The following is a 16,287-nucleotide window of genomic DNA, read 5'->3' on the forward strand; positions in this document are numbered from 1 at the left end:
CTAATAACCTCACCCCATTCCAAAATTAAGTAGAAAATATTCAATGTCACATCCCCATAAAAAATTAGGACTTATATGTGAACTTATTAAATTATTGTCAAATACAATATTGCTCATGTAAAAAATTGTCTTTCGTTTAGACTGACTTATGAATAATATTAACAGTAGAATAATTACTATGAAGTTGGAGCAAATTTGGCTTGCTATGATAGATAAACAAATACTCAAATATTAATTCAGTTACTTTTTAATTATGTAAAAGTGGGCAAGGTTTTTTTTATTTTAAAAATTGAGATAATATGTTTACCACTGAAATATCATATTATGTAAGACAAAATATATAAAGCACCAAAGATACTGTTGCATGAATGTTTGTTCCTTTTTCCTTTTTTATTAATACCGATGTCTGTATTTCTTTAAGTACCTAAGTATTCCCATATGTTAAATAAATTAATAAGAGCTTTTCTAGTGTAAATCTGGGTATTTTGCTTATTTTTTGTAAGTCACTAACTAGAGCTCTCAGAGAAATACAAAGTGTCAATAGTGTTTTTAAGTCATCAATCAGAAATAGAGCATATCAGGAAAAAAGTAAGCTAGATTAATCAAAAAACATAATTCAATTTATAAAATTGAAATTTACCATTAGCTAGATTAAAATTAATATTATAGTGGAGATGTACATGTTTTAAACATTGTTTAAGGAATTTTTATTGCCTTTTAACAATCATATATTTTGGACAGTAATTAACAATGAAAATAAATACACCTTTTGGTATTGTGTGTGTGCATATGCGTGCGTGCACACGCGTGCACGCACACACACACATACACTATACATACATGGCTCACATTTATATTTAGGTTTTATACTCCCCTCCTCTAACACAAGCGTCAGGAGACAAACTTGGTCAGTTTCTGTGATGACTTTTTAGCAAATACCCAATGCTCTTGCAACTTAGTTTAAGTCAAGCCCTACATCAAGAAGACATAAAAGGGGACATGGGAGCTAACAGGAGCTTAGCATATTTCAAAATTCCTTAAGCTCAGAAATATACACAATTTTGGATGACAAAATATGTGAAATGCAAGTAAGCAGACATGTGATTCTCTAATTATTATTACTCAGTTACAGAATTTATAAGACAAGTTGAAGTGCAGTTAAACATTCTTGGAGATGTGTTACGGACCATCACCCAAGTTTTGGGCTCAAAGAGGTTGATTACCCCAAAGCTGACAGCCATCAGCTGATGTAAATAGCTTATAACACAGTGTACTTATTTGTGATGGCATTTTAATGGTGAAATTCCAGAAATATTTAAAACTGAATATTAAACTATTTATTTAGTAAAGTACATATGCTTACAATTAATAGTACTAGTATGTTATATTAGTACTATTAATTTATTATGTACTATTGATATATACTTGACCTGGAGATATGTTAGTTTGCAAACTAGCAACAGTAAGGTCTATGGTGCTATTATTATTTACACTAATAAATTCATATGAATTTATGCCCAATAGGATTATTTTTATTAAAATAACATATTTGCTTGGAAAGAACAAAGATGACATTTCAATAATGTTTTTCAAAAGCAAATGGTTACCCTTTTTACACAAAATAGCAAAATGTTAACTGTTCTTAAGTACCATTATTTCATTTTAAAACTTAAGCCCCCTCCCAAATTTCCTATCAAAATAGTCAAATTATGTAAGACATACTATATACTAATATTTGTGAGAATAAGCACATGTGCACATATTACTTTAAGTTCACTGTGATATAACATACTATTTTATGTTCTGTAAGTCACCCACATAGGTGAGTGATATTCTCTTTCCGGACTTTCATCTTCTCTATATAAAATGAGGATACTGAATTAGTCCTTTTCAGCTCTATATTGTATACAATCTATTAAACATATGAACTAATAAGTCTGTACTTATTCTATAACTTATTATTGAATGGCTAGTGTTTTTAATCCTTTGTTTTTCCCTGTAGAACAGCTGTATTCTAATGTACTTCATTTTGCATATGCTATGTATAATTTATGATTTAGCTTATGCCACCATTTTGTACTTTATTTCAGTATAAAGAACTACCACTTGGTACTGGTTTGAACTTGGATAAAAATGATTAAATTTTTCTTTATAAAGGCAAGGAAAGAAAACGTACTGCTGGGCTAAGACTAAGCATGAAAGATTTCATCTGAGAGGGACAATTTGTCAGAAAATTATGAGGAGGTGCAAACAGGGAGTTATAATGGAAGTGGTTTTGCAACATTAACTATATCATTCACTCTCATAAATTGTGTAATAAATCCACACACATGCCACACTGAGGGTGGTGCAGGTCGGATGATTCTCCAGCAGGCAGGCTACTACCACTGGCACTCCCCTGTAGTATGGTCATCGTGCCACAGAAGGTAGTGTCCCATCTTGGCACAAAGTGGGCACCGTGATTCATGTACTGAAGAGTTAATTGGGAAAATTAAATGGCAGCCCAGGAAAGTGGACCAAAGATATGATCCTAAGTCACCTTGAGATTGGTCTCTTATAATGGCCAATTGATTATTACTCAGCAAAATACAGTTTAACCAGGGCAATAAGTCGATTGGAATCATAGGGATAAAATAGCCTTTATGAAAATAATTGTCCTTTTTTTAAAGGTGTCATTGCACCATCCAGAAATTAAACCTCATTGTCTGCTCTGCCAAACTCAAAAGTGTAGTCATTCTTGGAACTTACAGAGGAGTTTTTACTGTTCTAATTACTCACTAACAATGAGAGATGAGGTACATTCCTCCATTAAGTTAATAATAGTTGAGAGGATTGAGGTATCTTTTGTCCAACAAATTGAAAATATAATTAAAAAGCAGTGATGTCATAAATAGACATTTAATGGTGGTGTTTGAGTACATTGAAATATACAGGGAAGTAGGTCATTTAATGAAGACTATTGAACACATTCAATATTAATTTAATATAACTAACATTAATGTAATAAAATGTGGTGAGAAAAGTATTAACTTTAAAATTGTACAGCCCTTACATCTAACTTTGCTCATCAGTGTGATCTTGGAAAATTTAATTTCCCCAAGCTTCTGTGTCATCAATTGCCAATGGGAATATAATATTTATTTTTCAGTGTTGTTCTGAAAGTCTGTAAGGTCTGGTCTACAAAGAACATAATCTTGTTGAATACAAACTACATGCTAAATAAAAATGGGCTCTCAGGCCTTTTAAACTGTACTTTCAGACCTAAAGTGTTATAGACTAAGGGTTATCATTTAGGATGTTATAAACATAATTCAGAATACAATATCTCAATCCAGTAATAATTTAAACCTCTGAACATTAAAGACTCTAAGAACATTTAGGGTAAAAAACTGAAATCCGCTCTATTAGCCAGTCAATCTTTAAGTACTACATTTTCAGTATGGTTCAAACTGGAGATTAATACCCCGAGGCCATGAGCCCCCTCATTCAGACGGGCCAGTAAGCTCACTTCCAGGTAATGAAGATTCTCAAAACAGACAGCTGAGGATCATCAAAATACTAATGATTTTGACAGCTGAGCTACTCCTCTAAGAAGTTTTAGATGAATTGTTTTTATACCTCAGCATTCAATTAGAATTTCAAAAGAGATATTAATTATCCCTTCATCATCCCAAGGAAATAAGACATTCAAGTGATACAATTTATTACATAAAATAAATTTAATTACTAACAGCTAATAATGCATGGAAATGACATTTGCCATTTTACATAGCTGGCACCCATTGACTGTTTACTCTGATGCTCTATCTTAAACACTTTTGTACAAATTCACTCACGTAAGACTTCTAATATCCCTGTAGGTGAAAGCCACTGACCATTTTATAAATGAAGAAACTGGAATTATAGAGGTTAAATAACACACAAGGTCATCTCACTAAGCAGCCATTGTGAAGCCAAAATGTGCATTGCGCTATCTTAGCTCCAAAGCTCATGCTTTTAAGCTTTATGCATATAATTAAGATTAACACGATTATAAACACCTTTGTTTATGATTTATTTATTAATACATATGTATTAAAATCCTTTTATGTGTCTAGGCCTGTTTTATGCTCAATTTTAGTAGAAAGAATCAAGTTAATTCACATGATGTCTGCAATAACTGCGAATTTAGAACAGCAGAAAATGAGTAAGAGTAACAATAGCAAACTCGATAGCTGTTAGGATATACCAGTCACGTCTAAAGAATGCTCATTATTTTATTTCTTTTGATTTCTACAAGAATTTAATGAAATAAATAATATTGCACCTATTCTACAGAGTAGGAAACTGAGCCGAGTTTAAACAACTTGCCCTAGGTAACGTAGCTAGTAAGTGGCAGAACCAGGATTTAAATCCAAAGGTCTGGCAACGCAGTCCATATTTGTAACCACTGCTTGATGTATGATGAGAGGAGGTTTTGGCACAACCAGCAATCTAAGGAAATCTTGCTACCAACACCAATTTTGTATTGGAAAATACCTCACTGGCTGGTAGTACAGACTCAAGCATTTTCCCAGGTTATATAATATTTATGAATATAAAATGAATTCAATTTATGTTCTTAAATTGTTGCATACACAAAATAGAGCCTGATGTGTTTGTGGGTTTTTGAGAGGAATGGATGCTTACTGGAAAGATCATGAGGTTCAGAATCTTTTTTTTTTTTTTTTTTTTAAGTCTGAGTTTATATTTTATAACAATTCTGTAAGAAATGCAACATTAAAATCCATACTATTTATTTTGCCCTTGTGGGCTACTTGAGTAAAATTCCTCTTCATTTTTAGTTTCTGTTGTTATTGATCCGTGTCCTCTTTCTTTCAGCAGCTGCAGATTAGATTATGATCAGTAGGGGCTTATTTTATTTGTTGTGTGTGCGTGTCTTTTGTTTATTTATTTTTATTAAAGTGAATTCATAAATTCACAACTATCCTAAACAAGAGACCACACTGCGTCAACACATTTCTATAGAAAATCTTAACATTTTATTGATTTCAATTATTAAATGAAGAGGCATTTAGGGTTAGTTCTGTTGACTGTGGTGGGGAAAATGAGGTTCCATGGAAGAGGGTGGCCTTCCAAGAAAGATTGGAAGTCCGGAAACAGTTATTTTCTCTCACTCTTAAGGGCCAGATTGCTTTTTCTAGAGGAACTGTACACAATTGAAGGCACAAAGGATCTGGGGTCTGACAGTAATTTACAAGTAATTGCCAGCCTATGGCATCTCTTAATTACCAACTGATCTTGCCTCAAGGAAGATGAAGCAGGATAATATAGAAAAGGAACGTTTTTATATAAAATCCAAGGTTTTTTGCGTGTGTGAAAAAGAAAAGACTGGGATTTTTCTTTGGTTATCACTGAGGGAGTCAGTCAGAGCTAGTAATTGCAGCTTCAAAGGACTATACTTTCACTGAAAAATTGTCTTTCCTAAGTGCTTTGGGATTCTGGGAGAAAGTGCTGTGCTTGTTTTCCTGTCAGGGGAAGCTGGTCACCTTGGCTGAAACGTGTGAAAGGAACTGAGGGATGCCACTAGTTAATGGTGTGTGTGTGTGTGTGTGTGCGTGAGAGAGAGAGAGAGAGAGAGAGAGAGAGAGAGAGAGAGAGAGAGAGAGAGAGAGATTTCAGCTAAAACAAAAGCCCACAACACAAAAACGGAAAACACGTGGAACACCAAGAAGATTTAAGTGGAAAAATTGAGACATTAAATTTTAAATTGCTGCAATGAAAATAAATCTAGATCATTTAAAATGATAAATACTTGACTAAAACTAATGTATAATCTATTACATGCTTGGCCAAGATACCAAAATAAGTAAGATAATAAAACCAGCTTCTTTTTCTTGAGGAATTCCCAAGGGACTAGGGGGACTAGGGAAAAGTTGGTGGAGGAGTATGAGTATATATTTAGATGAACCATAATTATATATCTAATACAACTAGTAAGTCCTATCACAGAGATAAGATAAATGAATAAAAAATAGATATAGAAATAAATTTGTTATAATGGGACAATGAAATAAACAAGCAAACCAATACATATGGAAGAGCTTCATGAGCTAGCTGGTTGTAACGTTCGTGGCTTAAGTGGTAGAAATGCATTTGAGCTGGCAAGTCTCTGTTAAGAGTTAAGGAAAACAAAAGAAACCCTTACATGTTGCTTGTGATGATATAAATTGATTTATATCATTTCGGGGAAAAATTGATATTGAAAGTCAATATTCCTAGACATACACTTTAGATTTTAGAAACTAAAGAAACTCGCATACATGCGTAACTGCAATTATTGGCATGCAAGTATGTTCATAGGATCATAGTTTGTGAGAGCAATTTAAACAACAACAACGACAATGCTCTGAAAAAAAGTCAAAAGGAGAATTGGTCAATAAACAAGGTATGTTCACTCAATGGAATTTGCAGCAATAAATAACTAAATCGCAGCTACACACATGAACAGGGGTAAATCTCACAAACATATTGTTGAGCTCAAAACAATATACTGTTTGAGGTTTATATGCACATGTAAACACACATGAACTAAATAAAAGCATGAAAAACATTCAGGAGTGTGCTTCTCTCTTGATAGAGTTAGGAGACATTGGTAAAGTTTATTTTCCATCTGTGTGATGGTGGCCCAGGTGTTCATTCTATTGTTTGTTATTGTTCTTCTTATTATTTATGTCTTATATATAGTATATGCATTTTCCTTTGCAGGATACAATATTTTATAATAAATAAAATGTTAGTAATGACATCTTTCTGTATTACTGACGTGGACAATCAAGTTTGGGTCTGCTTCCCTGGAATGTGTTAGATCTTAAATGCAGGGGCCGCTAGGGTTTATTAAACTTAATATTCAGAACACAAAACTGCATTCTCCATGTCTGCCTAGACCACAGAACCATTTGTCATCTGCCTTCGAAACACAGCAGTAGAAAAAGCGTCAAAACCCCAGGCCTTGTGGAGCTTACATTCTATCTGTGGGGAGGGGAACAGATACTAAACAAGATCATATAAAGATAAACTATTTTGTGATTAACATGTGAGGAGAGGGAAACAAGTAAGTAAAAAATCGACGAAATACGGTTATTTTATATTTATTCTTCATATATGTCTGTACATATCCATAGATTCTAGTAAGAAATAAAATGCATTTCGGATGAAGACATTGCTTTGATAAATATAAGAACTGGCTGGATATACAGAGTTCATTCCAAAGTAACAGTCCTATTAAAGAGTGAAACAAAGAAAACTGTTGATAGTAATAATGTTTTCAATGAACACACTAACAAATTATAGCATATTGCAAATATACATTAGCTATCGTAGGTAGATTAATATGGCTATGGATAATAGTCAATAAGTTAATGATGAAAATTAAAAAGAAGAAATAGTCACAAGAGTGAGATGGGAATGTGTGATACTTTACTTACCAAGATATTAGAAAGAGCACAGGATTTAAGACTCAGAATAAGAGTACGTATTTCATATAACTTTAAAATTTTAGCTTAAAAATGTTAAAAGCAGAAACTGAATATAATGATATGTACTTTCAACTTTAGAAAAGTACATTAGAGGAAAATAAAATATGATAAAAGATATCAATGACTCTATGGCCTACAGCTATAAACAGAAAGATATTTTAAAAGGATAAATAGTATTGTAAACATATAATTGTAATAATATAATATAGACACTATTTAATGAAGAAAGGCAAGTGGCAACTAAAGAGACCAAAGTGACTGCATAAGAAACTCTCTTACATATTCTGATTTTTAGACATAAAATTATATATCCTTGACGTTTATATGTGTATACGTGTGTATATATGTATATTTGTGTATGTATGCATTCAAGTTTATGTGTGTGCATTAGGACATATTGTAATCTTGATAAATTAATATATTCATATCAGATTGAAAGAATGAAACTAGGATCCCATGATTGGTGTTATATACAGGAAGACTGTAACAAAATATCAAGATATTAAAGAACAATAAATCTATCCAGTGATTTAATAGGATAGTTTGCTTATTATCCAATGGAGGATTTAAGCAGATGCTAAGTGACCAAATGGAAGAAATAATGTAGAGCGACTCCTAGAACTATGTAGAAGGTTGAACTAAAATTTTTTTCAATCCTAAAAGATATGATATCCAATTCTACTTCTTGTGGGATTTCCTTTCAGGCAACATTCATTCTATTGATCATACAAGTCTCTAAGAATTTTTGTTGACAATTTGTTAAATTGATTGTTTCAAATATTACCCATATCTGGGTATGCTAGACTTCTGTGGCACAACATTTATGAATTTCCACTCGCTTTTTGCTTAATAAATTTCACTTGTGTTTCCACTGTTTCTTTTGATGGCTAGTTAACATAACTAATGAAATTAAGTTGCAGTTGGATGCAACCAGCTTTTACTTGGTACTCTTGTGATTAAACTAATGACTTCATTATTGTATTAATTTTCAATTTTCAAACACAGAAATTATTTACTTAGAATGAACACTTGAACCAAGAAAAAGGATACTGCCTGAGCAGAATGCCTGGACTTGCTAGTTCTGCCAGACAAGTCCATTTATATTGAACCACAAAGATATAATACCAAACAACCATACAACAGCAGCGAGAACTTTTGATCGGGTTATACTGATTGCTGGAGAATGAGGTTTTAAAATTTCTCTTCAACTATTCCTATATTATCAACTCTCACTGCCAATAAATTATTGTTTATATCTATCCTAAGTCTTTCACCCTATAGTATAAACTCATTTTCTTTTTTTGGATTCTCTGCAACTGAATATCTCAATAGCAAAGTGATTTTATGTTCTATAAAACGAGAAACAGAATAAGATCATATCAACCCTACAGATCATGTATAATACTGGTCATAATGATGACTTCAAGAAACATCATAAAAAAGGTTGGCAGCTGAAAACGTTTGCTGTGCTGAAAACACAGCATTTTGGTAACTATAATGTGCCCAGTTTGCTCAAATAAAAGATGTTAACAGCCACATATTTTCATGTATTGCAGAGCAACAGTTAAAATGAAATACATTTTGTGCGGATCAATAATACTCCCCAAACAATTTATACACCATTTACTGCTTCTTACTATAGTATGGCCAGTGATTTTTGTATTCACTGCAGAGATAGATATAATCGTAATGTACTAGTAAAAACACAAAACTGATTTATATTTTACTGTTCTAATGTAAGAACATTACAAATTATTTCACACTTTTGAAGTAGATACAGCTTCATCTGATGTGTAGTATTCAGAACTGCTAAATTATTAAGTAAGTTGGAAATTCTCTGAACAATTATGAATTACTGCATTGAGATAGGGAATGCTACCTTTACGAAGATTATATTGATGAATTAATTACAACGTTGTCTTTTCTTTTATTTCAGCTACCTACAAATGGTTTACATGGCTGAAGGAAAGATAAGTCTTCTATTTTGTTTATAAAAAAATTAAAAGTATAGTAAAAAAAGATATGCCCCAAATTAAATAAATAAACATATAAATATGTATATTATACATTATATATATATAAAATCAAGCTTCCTATGGAAATAAACTCCTTTTCATTTTCATTATCCCTAGGAATATGTTGACATGTACATTTCGGCCAGCTGAGGTTCAAATTAAATAGCTCCATAGGTGACAGAAACCCTGAGGCCTGCATGGCTCCTGAGGATGGGGTGATTATTACAATTATTTCCTTTGAATGGCTTATCTAGCCTTGCCTCAGCAGGAGGCAAGATATTGGGAGCTGGATGCATGCAGCCCTGTAATTATGTATTTAAGTCTATCTTCCTAATTAATTTAAATATGCTTGAGAAGCTTACATGGCTTGAATCTGAAAATTCCCATGGTCTGGTCACTGGATGGAATCAAGACTCCCAGAAATGAGAGCTGATCACATCTTTCATGAACTTTTGAAAGATGCCTCATGGTAGAGGAAATTGCTCAAAATTGCAAAACTTAGAGGAAACTCTACTCTTTACTTCCTTTTATTTATTTATTTTATTTTAAGTCCAGAAATTGAGGTTGAAAAGACTACTGTCAGCAAGTTTGGCTGATACTCGCCACAGCATAAAAGAAATCAGCAGGGGTATACACATGTGATGTGATATACCCCTACTAATGTTAATACTAATGTGATAAATGAATTATTAATGAAGCCCAGACATTAGTGAGAGAAGGTAGAAGCTGAGCTCAGTAGGGGTAGAATTAGTAACATTTGTGCCAAAATATTTCCAAGTGTGTGTAGGGGGCGGAGGGGAAATGGGGACTGACTGAGCCAAGCTTTGAAACAAAGGAATGTTTCAATGTGTTACCAGAGAATCACATTAAGCAACAACTTGCATAGTAGTCCCCAACTCCACCTCCAGCCACCTACAAGCTCACAGGCCTGGATCAGAGTCCCTGAACATAGTCCATGTCTAGGATGCAGTTAATTTTTCTGATCATAGAACAATATATAGAGTTCTGCACATTTTCACTTTATTTTTTATTCTTTTTTGACGGACACCCTCAAAATTTGCACTGTATTGGATAAAATGGACCCTCACTCAGCTTATTTTTCTTCATGAGCATATGCTATTTTATCATGATTTGTACAGTTATAGCTTTTTCTCTCTGGAAACTTAGACCACCTGTACTCCCAGGCTCCTTCTGCACACGTAGTGTCTTCCCTACACTATGAAGAGACAGACGCTGGCTCATTTTCCCTTTTGAGATTCTGTTTCAAGTTAGACTCAGATATTAGTGAAGTCAAAAAGAAGCTCCTCTTGCTAAATTTATACAGAGCAGAGATTTTGTTTATCTCTTTTTTTTTTTTTTTTCAATGACACTCAATATAGGAAGATCAGTGAAGTTAAATAGCCAGTTTTCCAGTTGTCCCCGAGGATGAAGAGTTTTAAAGAATAATAGCAGTCTGGTCAGCACATGAAAGATACCTCCTTGGATGTGAAGATATCTGTGGTCTCTAAGTAAAAGCAGAGTCATTTAAGGGCAGAGTAGAGAAATTTAAGAATTTAGCCAGAAAAATAAAAAAGAGCTAAACTAGACTTTGCTGAAGCAGCTAATTTTTCCAGATAAGTCATACTTATAGGTTTATTGTACACATTCACTAAACTCAAGCAAAATTCATCAATGCATTATATCATTTTTTTACTATTAAGTTATACATTTTCATAAAAGATTGATTTAGCTTCTGGTTTATCTTCTGTTTACCACATCTGCGCTCCAAAAGAATATTATTATCTGATGACAATTATGGACATTGGTGGTCCATGCAGCCCAGGTGCAATTCCAGGGCTTAGATTTCATCATTCAGGATGTTACATAGAAAGTAGATATGGAGAGGCAAATATACTATACAAAGTATTTCAAAAGTACTTATGATTTCTAACATTAATTTTATTGTGAAATATCATCGCAAAAACAGACTCATTTCTTAGATTACCAAGTATAGCAAGCAATAGTTCATGTGCACTGGTTAAAAGTTTTCTAACTTCCCAAAGAATTAATGTGCTGTGCTGTCTCATTATCTAAATTTCCCACACTTAAATGGCAGACAGTAATACATGTGTGCCAAGAATAAACATATTGAATGTAGTATTAAAACAACATATGACAGTCTTTGGGATTTCAAGACACATACTTGTAAAGATTAAGATGAATAACTTTCAACTGAAAAACATCACAGAGATGTAGCACCTTTTAACCAAAAGCAATAGATATAAAATAAAATCATGGTAGTACTTACCACAGTGAAATTCATAACTTTCAATATCCATATTGTCATGGCTAAGTTAACAATCATGGTGACCAATAGCAGGAGGACAAAGAAGTATAAGCACCTCTTTCGCCATCCATAAATCCCCACTGGGTACAGTTGTGCATTCTCAGCCCTTGGCAGGCTATTCTGTTGTGTTGCTAGTATGTATTGTTCTCGTGTCATCTGGGGAAAAGATAAAAGAAAAAGAAAAGAAGCATTCAATAATAAAACCATTTTGTTTAATCAAAACTCAATGTATCTAAGAATAATGAGTAGTGAGTTCTCAAACAATTATCGTAGTATAATTAAAATTAGTTATCAATTATTATATTATAATGAAAAGTATGTTATAAATCCTCTCAAATCATTACCATCAATGTTGCTTTTTAGAGCTATTTAACTAATGGTTATATCTCTAAGATGTATATTATTTTCAGTGAGGTTTGCCAATCCATAACAGTAGCCTTTTCTCTCAGAAGTCTCTGAAAGCTCTCAGTTCTACTTTCAGTTGTCCAAAACCCAACAACTCTATGCACACCCAACATGCTCGTGGAATAGGTTTCACTTGTTCTTTGGAATAGACAGAAATCAAGTGTATCACAAGGTACTTCTGTGTCTTTATCTATATAAGTAGCTCAGTGTATATTATTTAATAAAACATCAGTGTACTTGAAGAAACCTGTAAAAAGAAAATACATTTTTATTTAGAATAATATAGATCTAGATATTTAATTAAAACTTTTCCTTAGGACCTTGTTGGTTATTTATTTTAGTTGTATTTCAGTAAGTTATCAGAACAAAACTGATCTCTGAAAGAACGCAACAACATGCTGTATTTTTCTATAATGTAATGATGTAAGCAGAAGTCAGTTTTGGAAAAGGGAAGATGGTGCTCTTTGGAAATATATACATTGTTTTCAAATTAATTATTTCAAGAAGTAAATACATTGTTTACTGTGTGATATAACACAGAAATATGAATGAGAAAAGTAAAAAAATATACATACTGGGTATATATTTTTCAGAATTACATATTTATACCTGAAAAATGGAAACTTTAGTTTTAATAAAATATGATTTTATATAGAACTTTTTTTCTCTTTAGGTTTTTCTCAGATTTCCTTTCTTGTGCATGACAATTAAATAATCAATATACCAACAAAAACAATGAATAAATTACACCAAAATGAAAACAATATAAAATTAAAATTACTTGCCAGGTAATATGAAATACATACTATAAAAGTACCAAGTTATAGTGTTAATTGACCTAATCCTATTCTCAATAAAATGTTGAATTTTTGAAAAATGTAAAAACTAGTTCTTATTTGGCTTTTTCCATTTTTGTTTTAATTTTAGAGCTATAACTTCAAATTGTATTAATGCAATGTATAATATTGTTTCTAATTTTTTTGTGATTGAAGCATAGTATGCTTCATATAGGAAAAAAAAGTTGCTACCTGTCACCATATACGAAAATTAACTCCAAATGGATTACACACCTAAACATAAGACCTGAAACAATAAACTGCATAGAAGAAAACATAGATATTAAACCTATGGACCTTGGGTTCAGAAAGGATTTTCTGAATTTGACCTCAAAGGCAATGGAAGTAAAAGCAAAACTAAATGAATGGGACTATATCAAACTAAAAAGCTTCTGCACAGCAAAAAATAAATAAAGAAAACAAAGAGAAGATATTTGAAAGCAAAGCCTACAATAAGGGGTTAATATCCAAAATACATAAAGAACTCGTACTGGTAAACAACAACAGCAACAACAACAATAACAACAAATTCCAATTAAAAAATGGATAGAGTACCTCAATAGACACTTCACCCAAGAAGACATATAAATTGCCAACAGATATAGGAAAAAAAATGCTCAATTTCACTAGCTATTAGGGAAATGCAAATCAAAACCACAATGAGATATCATCTCACCCCTGTTAGAATGGCTATTATCAACAAGACAAATAATACCAAGTGTTGGAGAGGTTGTAGAGAAAAAGGAACTCTTATACACTGTTGGTGGGAATGTAAATTGGTACAGCCCCTATGAAAAACAGTATAGAGGTTCCTCAAAAAATTAGTAATAGAATTACCACATGACCCCACAATCCCTCTCCTGGGTATATACCCAAAAAATCTGAAAACATTTATCTGTAAAGAACCCCAATGCTCATTGGAGAACTATTTATGGTGGCCAAGATATGGAAACAGCCAAAGTGTCTTTCCATAGATGATTGGATAAAAAAAATGTGGTACATATATACAATAAATTACTACTTGGCCATAAGAAAGGATGAAATACTGCCATTTGCAGCAACATGGATGGATCTTAAGATTATTATGCTAAGCAAAATAAGTGTGACAGAAAAGGTGAAGAACCTTATGATTTCACTGATATGTGGGATATAAAACTGAAAGCAACAAAGGAATAAGACAAACAAATAAAAAGTCATAGACACAGACAGTTCAGTAGTTACCAGAGGGTAAGGGGAAGAGGGATGTGGTAGAAGAGGGAAAATGGTATTAAATACATGGTGATAGTAGGAGAACTGACTGTAGGTGGTGAACACACAATGGAATATACAGTCGCTATATTATAGAAACATATACTTGAAACCTATTTAATTTTAATAACCAATGTCAATCCAATAAAATTAATAAAAAATAGTTGTATACATTAAATTATAATTTTAAATGAATTAGAAGTCTTAATATCACTTGATATAGAGCAAACTCATAATATAAAGAATTACTTTTTTATTGTCATTAATATTTAGTATTTCATATTTTCTTGAAACTAGGCCAAAAGCTTTAATCCTTAATTCGATTCCTTTTAGAGGGGAGACGTGTAACTTATGAACTGCTATGTAAGATAAATGTTATGCTAGGTAACAACATGCAACTGGAGTTTACTTTGCCTAGAGATTTTGGTGGAGACTGTATAGTTCTGACAGTGGCTATAATTACAAAGTAGAGAATATATTGCAAGAAGAGGATAAAAAGAACTCTAACGACTATCACAATTAAAGGGAAGAACAAAGGAGAGACAGAGAAGAGGAAAGAACATGGATGCAGGAGGAAAGCAGGAGAGTGCAGACGCCTGAATCTGCCTAACGGGCAAGAAGGAAGACCTTCCTCTAGAGCTGGTCTCTGATAAGTCACAAATCAAATGTTGTGACTATTCCTATCAAGCATTTAATCTCATATTAAAGTAAACTTCTGTTTTAGACAGTCTATTTTCAGAAATTCTGTTTAGACATAAAGCTGAGGTTAGAGTGATTTAGAAAAGAAATGAGAATTTATAGGTCTCTGAAATAAAATTTAAAAAAGCACAAATTACAAAGAAAATGATCCTTTAGAAATGAGTTTCCTTATTTTTATTTTTTGGAAAAGCAACAGATTCAGTAAATGCATCAAGTGCTTCTAACAATTTTGAAGAGCAAACTGTATAACAAAAGGCTAGGAGAAAAGTCTGTCAAGTAAACAAACAATTTTGTTATTTAAATGAAAACTAATTTTATTATGTCATCATAAAGATGAATTTAAAATTATTTATATCTTTTTCATATCAAACTAATTTAGAGTATTCAAGCTGCAAAAATAACTTTATTTTAAAAAGTTCTTTATTTGTTATATCTCACATGTATGAGTGTTTTTCAATATCTGTCAGTAACTACCACAGCGCAGAGTAGTAGAACCAGCAAAGAATAACCACATACACTTCTAAAAGATTAAGCAAAAAATCTTCAATTTGAAACTTACAACCATTGCTTAAAATATTCAGTGCTCACATGTGCTCCAATGTTCATTGCAGCTTTGTTTACGGTAGCCAAGACATGGAAACAACCAAAATGTCCTTCGATAGATGAATGGATAAAGAAGTTGTGGTATATATACACAATGGAATACTATTCGGCAGTAAGAAAAGATGATATAGGAACATTTGTGACAACGTGGATGGATCTTGAGAGAGTAATGCTGAGCGAAACAAGTCAGACAGAAAAAGCAGAGAACCATGTGATTTCACTGATATGTGGTATATAAAACAAAAACAACAAAAGAACAAGACAAACAAATGAGAAACAGAAACTCATAGACACAGACAATAGTTTAGTGGTTGCCAGAGGGTAAGGGGGGCGGGGGGTGGGGGGTGGGAGATGAGGGTAAGGGGGATCGAATATATGGTGATGGAAGGAGAACTGACTCTGGGTGATGAACACACAATGGGATTTATAGATGATGTAATACAGAATTGTACACCTGAAATCTATGTAATTTTACTAACAATTGTCACCCCAATAAATTTAATTAAAAAAAAGAAATATTCAGTGCTGATCTATTTTCAATTATTGAGCATATTCTAAAATATCTTGGTTGCCTTGGCACAATGAGAATTTTAGAAGTAATACAGAAAAGTGTTTCACTAAGCGCGATTGTCATTCTC

The 16,287-nt window shown here is 32.5% G+C and overlaps 1 protein-coding gene across 2 annotated transcripts in view; it reads right to left on the minus strand.

Moving 5' to 3' along the window:
* Positions 1–16,287, minus strand: part of SGCZ (sarcoglycan zeta) — an 802,473-nt gene that overhangs the window by 256,735 nt on the left and 529,451 nt on the right. For both annotated transcript variants that reach the window (XM_074329721.1, XM_074329720.1), the window contains exon 2: positions 11,820–12,014. In XM_074329721.1, coding sequence (XP_074185822.1) covers positions 11,820–12,014 — 195 coding nt within the window. The remainder of the gene's footprint in view (positions 1–11,819; positions 12,015–16,287) is intronic.

The sequence above is a fragment of the Rhinolophus sinicus genome, linkage group LG04 (genome assembly GCF_036562045.2).
Source record: "Rhinolophus sinicus isolate RSC01 linkage group LG04, ASM3656204v1, whole genome shotgun sequence".
NCBI classification, from domain to species: domain Eukaryota; kingdom Metazoa; phylum Chordata; class Mammalia; order Chiroptera; family Rhinolophidae; genus Rhinolophus; species Rhinolophus sinicus.